This window comes from Diabrotica undecimpunctata, chromosome 6, assembly GCF_040954645.1.
Source record: "Diabrotica undecimpunctata isolate CICGRU chromosome 6, icDiaUnde3, whole genome shotgun sequence".
Classification (NCBI taxonomy): Eukaryota; Metazoa; Arthropoda; class Insecta; order Coleoptera; family Chrysomelidae; genus Diabrotica; species Diabrotica undecimpunctata.
Window position 1 is genome coordinate 30,044,632 of NC_092808.1, and position 19,749 is coordinate 30,064,380.

The 19,749-nt window shown below is 31.9% G+C and overlaps 1 protein-coding gene across 1 annotated transcript in view; it reads right to left on the bottom strand.

Annotated features, from left to right (window-relative positions):
- The window catches only part of LOC140443339 (uncharacterized), a 284,421-nt gene that overhangs the window by 60,549 nt on the left and 204,123 nt on the right, over nt 1–19,749 (bottom strand). The window contains exon 4 of the mRNA XM_072534546.1: nt 1,160–1,336. Within this exon, the coding sequence (XP_072390647.1) occupies nt 1,160–1,288 (129 nt within the window). The 5' untranslated portion in view covers nt 1,289–1,336. The remainder of the gene's footprint in view (nt 1–1,159; nt 1,337–19,749) is intronic.

The following is a 19,749-nucleotide window of genomic DNA, read 5'->3' on the forward strand; positions in this document are numbered from 1 at the left end:
TAGCCCCAATAGGAGTCGAATGCAAATCCAAAAGATTAATATCTTATAGCAGATTCCTTGATGTGACGATTTACGGTCCACCTGCAAACTATCCACTCGTCGAAGAGATGCACAATGGTGCAAACTCCAAGTGGCCAGTATTAAGAATACTGAACCGAATAAGTATCGAGGTGGCACTACTAAAAACCAATCAAATAAAGTGGGACCTTTGGGCCGTAGTAGAAGTAGTCCAATACTGGGCCGAAAATTTTGAAATTCCGGAAATGAAACCGTTAAAAACAACTTTTAAGTTGTTCCTTTCAATTTTAAGATATTTTCAACTAAATTCGTTATTTACCACGGAACTCTTAATACGTTTGTACTGAGCTATAAGGTTCCGTGTTCAACAGTTTTAAAAATACTGCTTTAGAGCAACAAAGCTATTTTTAAATGCAAATGCTGCAAGTAAACAGATACAAGTATGTTCAATTTGAACTACGAATTCTTTGTTAGTAATATATATATATATATATATATATATATATATATATATATATATATATATATATATATATATATATATATATATAGATAAATACTTCTGCTGTGAGCTATTCGGGTCTTATTTCTTTAACGGTACTGTCAATTTTAAAAATTATATAATATGCTTTGAGGTGTTATTATGAAACACATTCTAAATGAAAACTTTGATTACTTCATTGGCAGACGATATAATTGAATGACTTCCACGATAACCAAACATGATTAATGGTTTTTTTCAGTCTGAAGTATACTGTAAAATACAAAATAATGTTTTATTCCGTCAATATTTATGATATTCAGTAGTTAAGGGAAGGATTTAATCAAAATTAAACAGATTTTTGGAAGATTTACGATAAAAATTGTAAAATGTGGTATACGCCATTAGATCTCACAAAAATACCGTTTGTTTTAGTTGCAGTTTTAGTTACATATTTTTATGTTGACGATAATTAGCCCACCCAGTATATTCTATGCATGTAATTAAAATGATTTATTTTTAATGATTTTTTATTTATTACAATTTGCAATACTAAAACGAGTTTTACAGTAGCTATAAATAAAAAAATGATAAGCTGACAACTTTTTAGCATTTATCTGAAATGTTATGTCCAGTACAAATTAATTCTTTTTTGCTTACCTCTGCAAGTATTTCGGTAGGTGCGGAAATACTCTCATCGGCATCGGTGTACTCGCTAAGATCCTCAGTGCTGCTTGAAGTAGGTTTCAATAGTCCAGCCATTATATTGCCGTTATCTTCTGTCGTCATCCTTTCAGGAAGGATTCCGAGACCACTCGGTTCTCTCTATCGATGCGTCTGAAACAAAAGACATAAATTCAGTTAGAACTACAATGTTACAAAATAGTTTGTGCTTCCGAACTTGATACCAATTCGTTTCCATTAGATTGAGTAATTTCATTGACGTTTAAATAAAATAAATTCTGCATATTCCACTTTATCCATTTATCCATGTGATTCGATTTAGACCGGTACAGTTTCACTTGGAATAATTACTGCTAAGTAGAACGGAAATAAAACTTTCAATATAACAACTAAGATCAATCAGGGTAAATTAATGGTGACAGGGGCAAATGAGGACTTCGAAAATAAAATCGTTAATAAAAGCGCTGTTGAATTTGTCTTTGTATCTCACTTCTATACTTAGGTGACATCTACCAGCAATCTACGAACTCACAATAAGAAGCTGTTATTTTAGCGCACCTGCCACTGAAACTTAACGTATAAAATATTTGATGTATCGGTTTGGTCGGCTGTTACGGTAAGTACTGTTACCTTAAAAATATTTAAAATATTGAATGTTTCTCATCACAGTTGGCTTTAATTGATTAAGTAGAACATTTTTTTAATACTTGATTTAACTTCAAACCTTTGTGAGATGTTTATTTTGTGTGTCCACAATTACCCCAAATGAAGACAGAATTTTGGGGCAATTGCGAACGCGTCCCCAGTTAATCCTAATTACTATTATACAGAGACTTGGTTTCTAGTTGATACTCATTTTTTCGTTAGAGGTTAAAATAAATTGCAATATGATAAGAAAATATATTAAAAAAAGACCAGAGAAAACCTACACGGCAGAAAACGTAAAGGCTGCCGTAAACGACTGCAAAAACCACAACCGTTCTTATCGCTCTGCTGCAGAATATTATGGAGTTCCAAGAAGCGGTATATTTAACCGAATAAATGGAAGAAAAACTTCACTGGAATCTCTTGGCGCTGGTAGGCATAATGTCCTTTCAAAAAAAGTTGAAGGTCAACTAGAACAGCTAATTTTAGCGAGAGCTGACATTGGTTATCCCATGGATAAAGAAGAATTATTATCTTTCGTTCAAAGTTATTGTCAAGATTCAAACATTTCTACTCCTTTCAAGCAAAATAAACCCGTTCAAGATTACCCGTTCAACATTAGATTAAGATCAAGATTAATTGTTACAAATGTTCAATTGTTCACAAATTGTAATTCATTGTTACAATGATTGATTGTTACAAATGTTAAATTTAATATTATTACAAATGTTACAGGAATGTCGCTAATAACCTTTGGGTGGATGCGACTTTGTTTCTTTAAATAAAAAAAAAAAAAAATTAAAAAATCGGTTAGTTTTATTTTCGCATTTTAAACGATTTTAAATTGAATAATACACAGGTATTTTCCGAAGACGATTAATGCAACATTACAAACAAAGAGTGGCTATAAATTGCTTCTTCCTTGTTCCTTCAACCGAATAAAGAATTAAGCTGATACGATTTATATTATTAGATAACGAATAGGCGCATTGAATGGAAATTATCTCCACGCAATCTGGAACACATGCAACTTTCTCATGATTTATTTTATGCCAGTGTGTCTGCTTTTTCCTTTCACTGTCATTGTAATTTTAGAAATATCAAGAAGAGTATAACAACCCCATATAAATCGATACAATATGCAGCTTTGTACGTTTTAAAATTTATGAAACTGCATAATTTGAACACAAAACGGGTTTTAATAATACATGAAAGAAAAATTTTCTAGTGACGTACTGTTTTAATATACCTACGTAGTAATTACCTAGTAATTAGTTTAATATTAAAAGGAAACTTATTAAATACAGTTTTATCATTTTCTTTCATTACTGGGTTTATTTTTATTTAAAACAAATAAACCTTAAAATGTTTATCATTAACCCTTATAGGCCATATATATTAAGTTAGATTTTTACTCAATACAAATGTATAGAAATATTGGGAGATTTTAACGCTCGAATAGACAATCAAGTAATACCCGGAATTAAGCAAAAACATACCGAGGATGCCAAAAAGGAAAATGGAGAACTGATGATAAACTTCTGCACGAATAACGAACTAAGAATAAACAACACATTTTTTGACCACAAAGACCAACACAAATATACATTTAATAACACTCGTGGACAAAGATCTATGATAAATTATGTTATAACCAACAGAGATATACATCCATCGAAAATAATCGACGTAAGATGCCTCAATTTAGCAGATGTAGGTAGCGATCATTGTTTTCATTAGAAAACGATAACATCGAGGAAAGCTGGAAAAAACTCAAAAATAACATAATTAAGGCAGCAACAGAATCACTTGGAGAGAGGAAAGTAACGAATACTAACATATCAAAAAAGAAAACACCATGGTTTAGAGAGGAAGTGAAGACAAAATGCCAAGAGAAGAAGAAAGCCTTTTTACAATACAGAACACAACAAACACAACAATCATACAACCACTATAAACGAATCAGATATGAAACGAATACTTTAGATGGACAAAGAAAAAGGAAACACTGGCAGAGCTTTTTAAAACAAATGGAATACGACGGAACACAAAAAGAAATATGGAGAATGATCAGAAGACAAAGAAAAGAGATGAACCAACTAATAAAAACGAAACATCAGAGGTGACGACAAACGAAAAAATAAATATTGAGGAGGAAGAGGTAAAGGAAGCACTAAGGAAATTAAAAAATAGAAAATCATCAGGAGATGACAGAATACCGAACGAACTTCTAAAGTACGGAGGACAAGATCTGACCAAACAACTATTAAAACTAATCCAAAAAATAATAGATTAAAACAGAATTCCTCAAGAATGGAGATTAAGCATCCTAATACCTCTCTTCAAAAAGAAAGACAAATCGGACCCGGAAAATTACAGAGGAATTAATTTATTAAACACAACACTAAAATTAACAACCAAAGTAATAACAAATACACTGAATGAAATTAGAAAACTAGCAGTAAAACAAGGTTCAGGTCGGGAAGATCATGTACTGATCATTAGAATCATTAGAATAAAACAAACTGGCATATCTATGTTTCGTGGACCTTAAGAAGGCATTTGACCGGTTCAAATTAAAAAACGTTATCCACTTACTGTACGCAAGAGAGATACCTATAGGAATAATCAAAACGATCGAAAATATCTACCAAAACAACACAATAAAAGTAAAAGTAGAAGAAGAACTAACCGACCCTATTGAAGCTGGCAGTGGGATAAGACAGGGACATTCCCTGTGTCCTCTATTGTTCAACCCGTTTATGGATCAAATAATAAAAAAAGTAAGAACTAAAAAAAGATACCAAATGGGAGAAAAACAACTTAAAATAATCTGCTATGCAGACGACGCAATACTAGTCTCTCAAAGTGAAGATGATTTACAACGTATGCTGTACCAATTTAATATAACCGCCAGACAATTTAACATTAACAACATGTTAATTTCCCCAAAAAAGACAAAATGCATGGTTACAACAGCAAATTTACCAAGATGTAAATTGAAGCTGGAAGGTAAGATAATCGAACAAGTGATGTTTAAATATCTAGGCATCACATTATCTAGCTACGGAAAGCTCGAAACTGAAGTGGAAGATCAAGTGAACAGAGCAAACAGAGCCACAGGTTGCCTGAATGAAACAATATGGAGAAATAAAAACAGTCATCAGACCAATAATGACATACGCGGCAGAAACAATACCTGACACAGAGAAAACGAAAAGGATATTAGAAACAGCAGAGATGAAAGCACTTAAAAAAATTTATGTAAGATACTATGGAACAGAGCTAGAAGTACAGATATACTCGTATGACGTAGATGCAAGGTGGAGAACATCAAGAACTGGGTAAGAAATAGAAGAGTAGTATGGAACGATCATATAAGCCGAATGACAACAAATAGAGTAGTAAAGACGGCAAGAGACGGTTCCCAAATAGGAAGACGATCAGTAGGAAGACCACGAAAACGCTGGAACGACTACTTACTGGAGGCACATTGAAAAACAGACAGAGTCATGTCTATATAAAAAGAAGAAAAAGAAGAAGACAAATGTACAGACGGGTTTGACAGTTGAAATGTATAGTATGAGATATTACAAAAAGACTTTCATCTAGGGATTCATCATTTTTATAATTAAATTTTTTAATAAACAATCAAAACGTGAAACTTATTATTTTGTTCATAATTTAAAAACTTGTCTATTTAGAGATTTGACGTCAACAGACAACTTTTTTGAAAAAAAAAAAGATATACAAAATGAGATATGCTAAATTAAAATCAGTTAATAAACAAAATAATTATTGCAAAATAAACAACAGAATTGCTGTTTTTAAATATTATTAGTAACTTTTTTATTATTTATTAAAATTTGTTTAAATTTACATGAACTTGAAGGTCTTATTCTGCTTGAATTGTGTGCAAAAGATGGGCCAGATCGGTTGAATAGTTTTGGCGAAATTTAATTTGTTTATAATATTTTTTAAAAAATGAGATCATTTCTAAAACTAGTCCTAATAATTTGACTGAATGTATCTCAATAATCCATGGCTTATTTCTTTATAATATTAATTACCTATCGTATATTAATAGTCTATAAAAAAATAAAAAATAAAAAAAGTACACTTGTGCTACGGCGGCGGCGTGCTTTAAATAAGCAAAATGGGGTACCAATAAAAAAAAATATGAGATGGTAAAAATAGACTTAGCCAACCTTCTTCTCGTATAAGAAAACTTAACAACTAAATTTCCTGTACCAAACGAGGGAACATAAATATGAGGAAAGTCAGTGATTGCTGCAGATCATAATTTTGATTTTTTAATATTTTATAAGTCGTTCCTTTTTTTATTTAACAGATAACTACTCCTTATAAAAACATAATTTAAGTTTTAGTTTTCTATATAGTTTTTGACAGTTTTTTAAACAAAATATAAATTTTTTTCCTCCAAATTAGTCCAGTTACTTGGAGTTTACTGTATTTTTTAATAAATTAATAGTTATTTATTGTACAAAACGATAAAATTGTACTTTATCTTCGAGAGCGTTTTTTAGCGTCGAGACGTCAGTCGAGACGCTAATTATGCTCGAGAAGATAATGCGATTTTATCGTCGTGTGCAATACAAAACATTTTTTTCTATAGCAAGACTTCAAGTTCAGGTGAAAAATAGAATTTCAAAGAAAATTGTAATTTTTAGCACAAAAATCGCAATTATGTTGCTCCGTTGTTAGGGATATGAATTAACCTGTCAACAAATATCAAACAAATGTTACGTTTTGGTTTTTGCGAAGAATATTGTTGCGTTTTGTGTACAAAGTGAATAAATACGAAATGGACGGAAAAGAATTAATCCAGTACCTCGAATCAAGTGTTTAAGGAAACGAGTACAAGTTGTGATGTTTCAAAAAAAGATATTTCTAATAATGTTAATTGTAAAATTTCAGTTGTTTTTAATCCTTAATGTGTTTGAATTTGTAAATTTTATTGAATAAAAAAAAGTTAAAACATTTTATCTCCTTTTGCTGTTAAAGTGTCACTTTATTCACCCTTGCGGTTAAAGTGACACTTTATCTACTCAAAACAGTTGTTATAGCAACACTTTAATATTAGCTATGGAAAAAAGATATTTATTGTACTATTTACCACATTTAAAAAGTTCTATAAAGTCATTTTTTTTATATAATAATATTTTATATTACAATTACAAAAATTTATAGGAATTATATAGAATTGTCTGTGAGACTGTACCTCTCCAATTATGTCCAAAAATGTGACCTTTCCAGTTAAGGGTTAAAAGTTTATATTAAAGAACTTAGAGGAGAAATTAAAATTTCATTATCCCTTGTTAATAAATTCGTAATTTTTAATTTATATTAAGTGCGAAAATGACGTAAGATGATAACGTCCTGCATCCTAAGTCTTTAATGTATTGTACTCTTTATTTTTAATATTATCTTTCTCTCTTTCTCTGTCTTCAATGGCGCTACGGACCAATTCGGTCCCTAGCTTCCCCCAGAATGCGCCTCCAAGCATCCCTTGACTTAGCTAATCTGCTCCAGTTATCCACCCTCAATATATCTTTAACATCGGTTCTCACTTCGTCGACCTCAAAAAAGATGACTGAACGATGTGAAAGATAAGGCGGGAAGACAGTGGCATCAGGTAGCAAGAGACAAAATCAAATGGAAACGCCAAGGGGAGGCTTACGCTCAGGTCTGGAGAGTCTAGGACTGTTAAAAGAAAACAAAAGAAGAAGAAGATATCTTTTATTCCCTATTAATTAAACTAATATTTATTTTTATAAACAAGTTAAACATACCTAAAAGATTTTTTAAGGCATGAAAAGACGGTTTAAAGACGAACATTTTATTTTCGAATGACCCTAATATAGATTCTTCACTCATTTCGATTCTTAATTATTAAATTGTTGGTCATTATTAACTTAGCCATTTAGAGTTATATTATAAATTGTATATCATTTTTTAATAGTCTTTAATGGTGTTTATTAAATAATACATTTATATTACTAATAAAATTATTTTATTAAAGTTGTCTCTTGGCACGTTGTGGTACCTTTTAAAAAAGTTTCCATTAAGCTTATAATGTCTGTAATAAACTCTAATCTAATAAAAAAACATTTAATCAAGTTAAGAAACTTTTAAAGTTTGAAAAGTTTTACAGATACTGACGTTAAACTTCCCACAAAGTCGAGGGGACCTTAATGGCCATAATAATTTTTTGACAAGTTCATGTAGTATATAGGGAGTAAGGAATATTATGATACCGATCAAAAAATAATCTAAGGAAATTGTGCATATTGCAGTAATTATGTTACAGCAATAAATATAGGGACGTATAATCTTTCCTGGATGTTTACTATTATTATTGAAAATTAATCTAGTCTAGAACTAATCTAGAAATTAATGTAATAATAGAGCAAAACAATCTTATAACATTTTTTTCTAAATTCAACCGTTTGACCAAAAAACCAAAATACATTTTGGTATACACAAAGAAATCTGTCAACTAAGTGCAAGACGAAAATCCGAACGCAGACAGTCACAACTTTGGTAAGCAGAGAGTTTGGAACAATCGTGTTTAGTGTCACCGCGATAATGTTTTAGATTTTTGAGTGCCTTGATATGTTTATTATTTATGGAGAAGTCCAGTGTAAGAGTAATTTAGCTGTCCAAATATGTGTGCATACATTTTGGTATATACAAATAAATCTGTCAACTAAGTGCAGTACGAAAATCCGAACGCAGACAGTCACAACTTTGGTAAGCAGAGAGTTTGGAACAATCGTGTTTAGTGTCACCGCGATAATGTTTTAGATTTTTGAGTGCCTTGATATGTTTATTATTTATGGAGAAGTCCAGTGTAAGAGTAATTTAGCTGTCCAAATATGTGTGCATACATTTTGGTATATACAAATAAATCTGTCAACTAAGTGCAGTACGAAAATCCGAACGCAGACAGTCACAACTTTGGTAAGCAGAGAGTTTGGAACAATCGTGTTTAGTGTCACCGCGATAATGTTTTAGATTTTTGAGTGCCTTGATATGTTTATTATTTATGGAGAAGTCCAGTGTAAGAGTAATTTAGCTGTCCAAATATGTGTGCATCGGTATCCCGAGAGGCGAACTCCTAATGCTCGACTTTTTGTGGATATTTCTCAAAGAATATTATTAGAAATTAGCCATTAACACGGAAAATAGCCTATCTTTAGTATAGCGTTAAATATGTACGTAACCAACCAAAATTATTTTTCAGGTAAATTTTTGCAGATTTTTCCCGATATTAAATCATACCTTGGAGCTTTGTTAATATTGAGATGTTTACTAAATCTTTAATTTAATTTATTTAGATATTTTCTATAGGAGGTGACATTTGGTAGGGTGCATCTAAGTTCTTGTGAACGAATTCTTCTTCTTCTTCTTCTTTTGATATAGTTTTCGAGTGAGGTTGAAAAACTTGGCTGAGATGATTAGCGAATGCTTGTGCTTTATCTTCATCGGCCTGGGTCTAATCACTATCTTCAGTTCTAATAGGACCATCATACTTAATCTGATGTTTAAGTTTCTTAGAGAGTTTCCAAATAGAGTAATTTGTGTCCTCCGTCGCAGTAAGACTTCCAAGAAATTCATTTATGCCTTGATCTTTGTATTTGTGTAGTTCGCTTTTAAGCAAACGAGTAGCCTTATTCAGTTTAGCTTTATCCTTAGGCGATCTGGAAATTTCTCACTGTTTTCTTAGTTTTCTCTTTTCGTTGATTAAGATTTTTATATGATGTGGATATTGTGCACAGTTATTACCCTGATTTAGATCTGAGTTGATCTCCAAGTTGCCTGTTGAATGATTGATGTAAGGTGATGGACTGCTTTCTCAATATTTTCATTTGTTTTAAGAGGAAGATTTAAATGAATTGCATTTTAAATATTAACTCTGAACAGACTCAAATTTGTGTTATAATTTGAAAACGTTTGGTATTTATTTGTATTATATACATGTTTCATCACATCAATAAATATGGGGGAATGGTCCGACGAAAGATCAAAGGAAAGTTTAATATCTAAAAAAATCGGTTGCCTGTAAAGTCGGTTTTACGGGCGAAGATTTTAAGTGACAACGTCTTTTTCTCGGTAGAATATTTATTGATATGAATATTATTAAATTGCACAATAGGAACAAGGAATTGAATGAAAATAAGAATTGCACAAATTTTAACTATAGAAATATATTTTATATATATATACAGTAGACTCCCTCTATAACGAGAACTGAAATGACAGACTAATTACCTCGTTATAAGCGGATCTCGTTATATCCAACAACAATAATACTGTGCATACATATGAATATGTAGTTTTCTAAAACATTAACTTTCTATAGTGAAGCCATTCGGAGCAATATAAGATGCTAATAAATATTGTTTGAATGACGTTTTTGAAAAAAAGTTGTTTACTTTTATTGTCAATGAAATACATTAAAACAAAAAAGAGTTGTTTACTTTTATTGTCAATGATATACGTTAAAACAAAAAATCTGTATTCTGTAAATCTGTATAAAGCGTATTTTCAAGAATAACATAAACTACTGCGTCTGCAATTGGAAGAAGTCTGTCATTTTTAACTGCTTTAAATTGTCCAGTATTCTATCTATCATATTTTCTAAAGATGTGAAACAGTTTTATGCTTCTTCATTTGCTATTTTTCTTTGGATAAAGTTTCTGACAACCTTCAATTCCACATCTTGTCTATTAGGACCTATATTATTAGGTGTGAATGGTCAACCCCCTACAATGACACTTGTGAATAATAAATTGTATATTTTCGACTAAGAATTATAAATTGTAAGAAGTTTATTGCGGACGGTACTTAAAAAGGGTATTTTTTATAGCTACGGTCGGGCCAAAACGTAAAAAAAACACGTTTTTCAATCTTATTTTCTCTCGTTATAAGCAAATTTATCTCGCTATAGAGGGTTATAGTTCAATAGAAATTTCACCTTGCATCTAATGTACCTCGTTATAAGCGAAAACTCGTAATAACCGTGTTCGTTATAGAGGGAGTATACTGTATATATATATATATATATATATATATATATATATATATATATATATATACAGACACAGCTGACGATACTTTAACCACACGTGTGAATTTGTATTATGACGCTTTCTCGGTTTTCCAACGCCAAGAACGCTCGAGAAAGACAGAGACACAAGCACGCACCGATTCAACGCGCCTAATTCTCTAGTGCTGAGCGCGCAGCGGACCGATCATGTTTGAGCGGGAGAGAGACGCAAGGCATTCGCCGGTCCGGCGGGCCTCGCTCTCGTTCGGTGACTCATCGTAACAGACGTGAGCGGGCGTTACACTTTTTCATGAGTGACTCCGAGCCACAACCTAATTTAAGACGTTGTCACGTCAAAATTGTTACTAATTCCTTTTATGATACAATGATAGATGAGATCGGGTATTTTAATTTTGTCTGTAGGCCAGTAGGTTGGTTGTGTAGAGTAAAGGGAAACCAACCCTTACTCTCATTAATAAGTGTATTAATAGATTCAATTGATATATTTACCTACATAGAAACACGAAAGTATCAAGGTTGTAAACGTGTTCCTTAGCTAAAATATTATTAAATATTATTATATTACACGAACTAAGTATAAAAACATGGCCTTGTTTAAAGCGCCAAGTTCATGTTTACCAAATATTATAAAATAGGAAACATAATTCAATTATTGAATAGATGTAGAGATTGATGACATGTAGTAAAGCGAGATTGCTTTAACCCAATTTGGGTAAACCTGTAATTGGTAAGTTTGTTTAAATAAAATACAAAAGTATCCAGGGCCTGCGTAGCGCAAGCGGTAGGATTCTTGACTCGCAAGCCGGTGGTCCGGGGTTCGAATCCCACCGCCGGCAAGAACATCTAGACATTTTAAAAAAATGTCTATAGGCCCCAGGTCGACTCAGCCTGAATAAAAATGAGTACCTTGGGTAAAACCAGGGGTAATAATAGACGGTTGAAGCGTAGCACTGGCCATGTTACCTTCCTTGTATACCGTAGGCCCTAGATATAGCAGACTACCCTGCTATACTCCCAAAGCCGCGACAGCGGTATAAAACGGGAGACTATTATTATATATTACAAAAGTATCCATCTTTAGTTTTTGTGAAAGTTTAACATGGAAAATCAGTTAGTTGAAGTAGAGACAACCCAACATCACAGTTGTCCTGTAGAAATTGGAGTCAAATTATTGCCGTTTATACTTTTAATAGTTCTCTTCCGCGTGTTGGTATCAATCTTGAACCTCATCTTGTATGTTTGCATTAAAATCACCTGCTGCAATAAAGAAGTGCTAATTATAAAGTAGGAAGGCGTACTAGATGATGGCCACAGGTTTGGTTTCGAATCATGGATATTGCCAGCGTAAATAGAGATGTTTCATCCAACAGTGCCTATCAACAATCTTAATTGACAAGGCAAAAATTCATAATCACTTTAGGAAAACTATTACAAGACTACTTGATTCGGCATGTTAAAATGGCGAGTATTCCCAGAGAATTGAGAGAAGCTATTAGTTGAGTTGGCCACAACCCACACAATAACCAAGACCAAGATAGGCCCGTTGAAAGAACATCTAAACGTGCAAGTGTGCAATCACTTGTATGTAACAAATGTCATAAACACATTTGTAAAAATCATTGTATCAAAACAAATGCTTGTAATAGATCTAAGGATCAGCAACTTGTTTGTTGATTTGTTTATATTTGCAAATTTTCTTCTGATTTGAATATTTTAAGATATTTAAACATTTCTAAATGAGAATTCTTTCTTTTCGACACGATATGTTTTTTTGTTTTCAACATTAACCTAGTTGTGTTATTGACCCTGTATATTTTGTTCCTGAAACATCCGTAGTAATATATGTTGGTTCTATAACTTTATTATTAGCAATACACTACTTTTTTCACTGTTGTACATTTATTTTTTGTTTTATTGATACGAAAGAGTCTAATTTGACCCCACCATACCTTAAACGTTTTATTTTTTTACAATGCCAGTTAAGGGTTAAGGAACTCTACAATTAAAACGAAATACCAAACACGTTTAGAAGACTAAAGTTGTAATAGTTAGGTTAAATGGGAAAAACAATTTAAAATCAACTATTAAATGTCCCTAAAACAAGAAAAGTACAGAGTAATTGGAGTGTAGGGAAGAAATAAATGTCACAGATAAAAACTTTACCTTACATTAAGAATTTAACTTAATTATTAGTAAATTTATATAAAAAATCCTGACTAATAAAATACTGCTTTTAACACAGTCATTGTTTGTAATACATCACTTTCGCCCTCTGATCTTCCGTTGTAATCAATGAATAACTTTTATATTTCTTAAAGGATGTGCCTGACTCTGCGAACTTGTACAAATCATTCTGTTCCATTTTTCATTTTTCCATTGACATGTGAAATATATTGCAGCTCACGTTATAGAGATCCGTTCTTTATCCGTTCATTTTCCGTACATGTAAGCCGGTAATTGAAAACCTTTTATAAAGACCTACTAGAGAAGTAATAGATCCTACAATACTAGACCTTTGTAATGGAATCTTAATATATATATATATATATATATATATATATATATATATTATATATATATATATATTATATATATATATATATATATATATATATATATATATATATATATATATATATATATATATATGATATATATATTGTCATACTTCTTTTTCTCAGAAAAAGAGAAAAATAAAAATTAATAAATAGACCATTTAAATAAATTTTCAAGACATCCTGGTAAACAAAATTTATGTATTAGATTAAGATAAGATTAGATTAACAGAAAGTTTTGCCTGTCAACAACTGATTTTTAAGCACTCTTTTAGGTAAAATCTTTTTATATAGAATTAGAAAGCCCATACTCATTATAATCTTTTAATTGTTTGTATATGACCTAGGATTAGGATATTGTAATTAACCTTTTGTTATAGGAATGAATTATGTATTTGTAACCAAAGGGAGAGCCAGTTTCAAAGCAAAAATTTTAATGGGATTTTTTCTTAATGATTGTAAACAAAATAAAGCTTTTTGATTGGACAGTTTTTTTTTGAATGGGAGAATTGATAGTCGATGTATGAGAGAAAGTGACAGTTGTCATTTGGATCATCGAAAGGAAAGGTCGCGTCTCGATAGAGGATGTGTTCGTGAGCTTGGATACCGGCATTGTGAAAGGAAGTTAGCCGAATTGTGGAAGGAGATTACAAGTCGATGAAAAGATATCCTTGGATCTAAAGTGGGCAGTTTCTGGAATACGTAGGAAATAGTTTGGCTGCACCAAGTGGACAGAAAGAGGTCCTTGTGTCATTGAGAAGTAGCTGAGTGTTTTGGAAAATTAAATTTCAAGTGTTAATTGTTGAAGAATTGAGTCAGGTGTTTCGTACAGTCGCTGCAGGAGGATTGCTGATACGAAAAGAAGAAAGCCGAGGCGAATAGTGGCAGATCACATTGCTGTGGAGCGTGAACGATTCTGGGTATGGTCCAAATACAATCTACGAAGGAAAGGTCTGTGATTTTCTGTTCAGAATTGAAAATTTTGTAACTGTGAATGAAGTTTGTTGACATCATTGTCATTACCATTTTAACTCAAGAGTAGACTTCATTTGTAAAACGTTTTAAAGTTTTGTTTTTGCAATAAAGTAAATATTGAAAATACAGAAAGATAAAAAGTTTTAAAGATATTCATTGAAATTGGCTTTAAATTGGTTTTGTCTTCAAGAAGACTTAAACTATTCTTTTTGTGTAAATTTTATTGTATTCATTTACGCTGATTGATAAGATAACGACAAAATTTGATAATTCTTTTATTCTTCTTTAAATAAAATAAAGAATACCAAATTTTTGTAACATACCATTTTTATTATTATCCTTTTTTCTCTGTCCCGATAAAGGACCACTCGGAAATCTTTGGACCCACACAACATAGGTTAATATAAAGAGATTTTTCACCCTGAGAACAATTAAATTATATTTTTGATTTGCTCAATTAATCAAGTAAAAAAAAATAATAACATAATAATGTATATATATATATATATATATATATATATATATATATATATATATATGTATATATATATATATATATATATATATATATATATATATGTATATATATATATATTATATATATATATATATATATATATATATATATATATATATATATATATATATATATATATATATATATAGAAGTTCAAATAAGATAAAATTTATTTTTATTTGTGTTTGGTTTTTCCCTTCTTAATTACAAAGTAACCTAAACTCTGTTGCTTGTTTAATACGTGCAAACGAAACATTTTTACATTATGTCATAAATTGCAATGAAGGTTTGCTTCCTTCTCCTCTTATCGTTCCTCTCAAATAGGTCGGGAACATTAATAAAAAAATTAAAATATTTAAAAATTACTAAAAACATCGACTTTTTTCTATTTTTCATGCTTCTAACTTTACAACAATTTATTTTGGAGCAAAGTCATACTACAATAAAACAGCGACAATTAAATTTTCTATAAGATAATACTAGTTAATAACAGTTTAATTTATTGCCCTTACTGCAAAAAGGCAATAAATACAAAAAAGAGAGGGAAGCAAGCCTTTTTTATTCAATATTTCTCCACTTAGATTGCCCTTAACACCTTCATAATTCGTCTGGAAAATCTTTATACCATAATAAAACACCCCACTAAATTTTGATAAAATGGATTTAATAGATTTTGCATAATAATTTTGTTATCTATATTTTTTTTAATTTTTGGGCAACAAAAACTAGGACATATAAAATATTGAAAATTTTTTTACTTTACGTAAAAAAATCTATTTTTTCGTCTTCCAAGAAAGTAATTTTCATCAGTAATTTTTTTTAATTCGACGTAAATCGAATAGAGCCATCTAAAAATGCATTACCAAATGCCAGAGATGCTTTGTTTTGTTATAAATAAATAAATTTATTTATCCTCCAGTCGTCAAAGACGAAAATGCAACTGAACCTCTAAATATCGTAGAAACAAGCTGATTTTTTGTGAGAATGTTTTGTTACCCCAAAATATATGCGAAAAGTTTAATATTTTTACCCCCGGCTTCCTCTTAACACATTGGACGCCAGCCTCATTTTACGCTTTTGTTACCAGATACAAGATGGGTACAAGAGTCAACAATATTTTTTCGGCCTATGTTCCATTTTTTTTTCATTAAAAATATCCTCTACTTGCCTTCAGAGATCATGATGATTTTTGTTTTATAAATATATCTGCTTTTGTTTTTGAGTTATTCCTAATTATCCTGTCACCATGAGACCACGTGACCCTCATGAGGATCACAGATATTTTCAGCTGAAATGAGTATGTAGTGTCGCTTTTGTTGTCATTCTGTTTCTTTTGTTTCAGAGAGTGATCACAGGAAACAATTCGTTAATCTAAATAAAGCTATAGACATTTAAAGTTATTAAATATCTAAACAGAATTCCGTAAAATGTCTAGAAAATCTAACAGATCAAAACCGTTGACACAGGAGAAACTCGAGAGGTTAATTGCGGAAAGTGATGATAGTCTTGAACCTATAGACGATTCAGATGCAGATCCGGATTTTGACATTCGACATGATAGTGATAGTAATGACTCTAGTGGAGGAGACACAAGTAACGATGAAGATACTGGTTCAAAATCAAAAATAAGAAGACTTAAAGAGCTTATGCAGGAACCAGGTCCTTCACAAGTTGAACAGTTCGCACAGAAACCAGGTCCTTCCCGAGTTGAACAGTTCGCACAGAAACCAGGTCCTTCTCGAAGTGAACAGTTAGCACAGACACCAGCTCATTCCCGAGTTGAACAGCTCGCAGAGGAGCCAGAATTTGCACAAGATGAAGAACTAGCAGCAGAACCAGTTCTTCATGAAGAAGAAGCCTTGACTTTTACCTGGGGGCCTGTTGAGAATGATCCACCACACTTTGAATTCACTCCTGGGGAAAATGTTCGATTCAAAAATGATATCTTGTTGGAACTTCAAGGTCGGCACCCAGCTGTATACTTTCTACACTTTATTTCCAACGTCGTTCTGGATACTATTGTAACAGAGACCAATAAATATGCTGAAAAAGTATTGGAAGCTAATCCAAATAGTACCTCTAGACTAAATGCATGGAAAAACACAACTGTGAGTGAAATAAAAACACTACTTAATAGATTCGAAATTTTGATGAGAATGCTACATTTCGCGGATGACAACGACCGGCAGCCCAATGATCGTTTACATAAAATCTCATCTATTCTCAGTATTATAAAAAATTCCTTCCAAAACGCGTATGGCCCTGAGAAACATGTCTGCATTGATGAGAGTAATATACCGTGGAGAGGCCGGCTTAATTTTCGCCGGTACATCCCAAATAAACGACATCGCTATGAGATTAAAGTGTTTAAACTTTGTGCGGCTGGTGGATACACATACGGTTATAAAGTCTACACTGTGAGAGATCTAGAAAGGACAGGAAACGTATCTGATAGTGTTGTTTTTGATTTGATGGCCCTTAGCTTGATTCTGGAAGGTATTTGACAACTGATAATTGGTATACCAGTGTCAATCTGGCAACCAGGCTGCTCATGAGAAATACTTATCTTACGGTAACATTGCGGTCTAACTGAAAGGGCAATTCTGCTGCAGTGGTGGGTTCTAGACTAAATAAAGGCGAGATCAAAGCTCAGCAGTCAAACCATGGAGTAACCGTTTGTAAATGGAAAGATAAGAGGGATATGTTAGTGCTCAGCACATGTCACACATATTCAATGGTTGAAGTTACGCGACGACACGGAGCTGCAATCATAAAACCGGAAATCGTGGTAAGCTACAATAAATCAAAAGCGTTTATCGATGTCTCTGACCAGATGAATGCCTACTCTCCGTACTTGAGTAGAACTCTCAAATGGTACCTCCGTCTTATTCTGGATTGCATACTAGGCACAACCATGGTAAATGCATTTGTTATGTACAATGCCATGTACAATGTACAAATAATAAGCTTAGTGTGACGAACTTCAGGCATAAGGTTGCTGAAGAACTTCTCTATCCTACCGAAGAAGCACCCCTGGCACCAGCCCCATCACCCGTCAGAGAACACAGATTGCAAGCTGTTGAGGGAGTTTATCAGAAAGTAAAGAGGTGCACTGGTTGCTATGAACGTCTTAAGCGTGAACGAGATCGTAAATATGCTTCAGCTCATACCAAAAAAGTCATCACCAAATGTCCATCTTGTGACAAATTCTTCTGCCTTTCTTGTTTCAATGAAAAACATCCTTAAATTAGGTCAGATGCATAAGTTGAATGTGCTAAGACGTGTTTAGTTTTATTATAAGCATTGTATTGCTAGTTTTGTTAGTTCGATTTTCATAGTTTGTTTTTGTAAATTGTATGATTCTTTATTTTGTCCATAATAAAAAACAATTAACTTTATTATCTTGACTAAATTATTCATATTTTCCTTCCAATTGTATGCTTAATACACATGCTTTCAGAGAACCAAGTAGACCAAGGTGTAGCCTGGTACCACGGCAACATTTTCTCCAAAAGAAATACATTGGAACGTGATCCCAACAGGAGCCACACGTACAGAATTACAACAGTGTCGTATGGCCCCCATGGGGATCACATGTACCCAAGTTCAAATGGCAGTGTAATCCCCATAGGGGTCACATGCACCAGACTATAGGATACTATGATCCCCATAGGGGTCACGTGGCCTCCAATGTTTTTAAAACCATCCCCCTCGTAAGGGAAAAACGGAAAAAATTGATTTACCAAGAATCTGTGCTTCGTAGAAAAAAATATTTCAAATAAAAAATGTAGTTGAAAACAATTTTGAATAAAAATGTTCATTAGCACTTTTTGTGTAAAATTAATTGTTCTCTCAAAAAAATATCGCATGAAGCGACGTGGCTATGCGAGCGAAATCAATTTTAAATAAAATTTGTATTAATTCGACGGTAAAAATTCGATATCTTTTGATTAGAATGTCTTATTAACAAAAATCAAAAAGCATTTTAATAAAAGTGTTAAATATTTAAACGTTGCATGATATTCGCCATTTTTACGATTCTCATGAGACCATTAAAGTATATCACTTTTTCATTAACCGGTCACTATGGAATTTTTATTGTTAAAGCCTAGTCTTCAAAACTTATAGCATGAAATTTCGGTTTTAATTTTTGGAAACCAAAGTGAGGGATTTGATATATGTCTAAAAAATGTCGAATTTAAACTTTTACATAAAAAAAAATATTTAGATTGCAAAATTATTACGGAAAATAATAAAATTTGGTGGACTGTTCTATTATGTCAAGGATTTTTTAAACGAATTATGAAGGTCTTTAAAGTGTAATCCGTAGATTTAATCCTTGAGGACGTAAGGTTTGACAATATTGCTCATCGGTCCAGTCTTGTTAATGGTCACCAACAGAGATGTAAACATGAATATGAAAAAAATATATTAGAAATTTCCAATTATTATTTATTAAAAAAAGCAACGTGTTTTTAACATATTTAAAAACAATTAATATTTTGGGTAGACCTTCATAGCTGTTAGAGTTTAGTATTGCATCAAATTCGACCACCTATCCTCCAAAAATTGGTCCTCTTCCATTTGATGCATTGGTAAGTAAAAAACTAACTGTAATAACTTTTTAGGCCATAACAATAATCCATTAAAGATAAATCCTTCGAAAAAAGTTTATTACCGACATTTGATAAAATGTTTGTGTTTTATACTCTGCAAAGTAATATCCCATATTATTGGCAATAAAAGTTTATTAGTGACCTTTTTATTCTGAGTTAAGTAA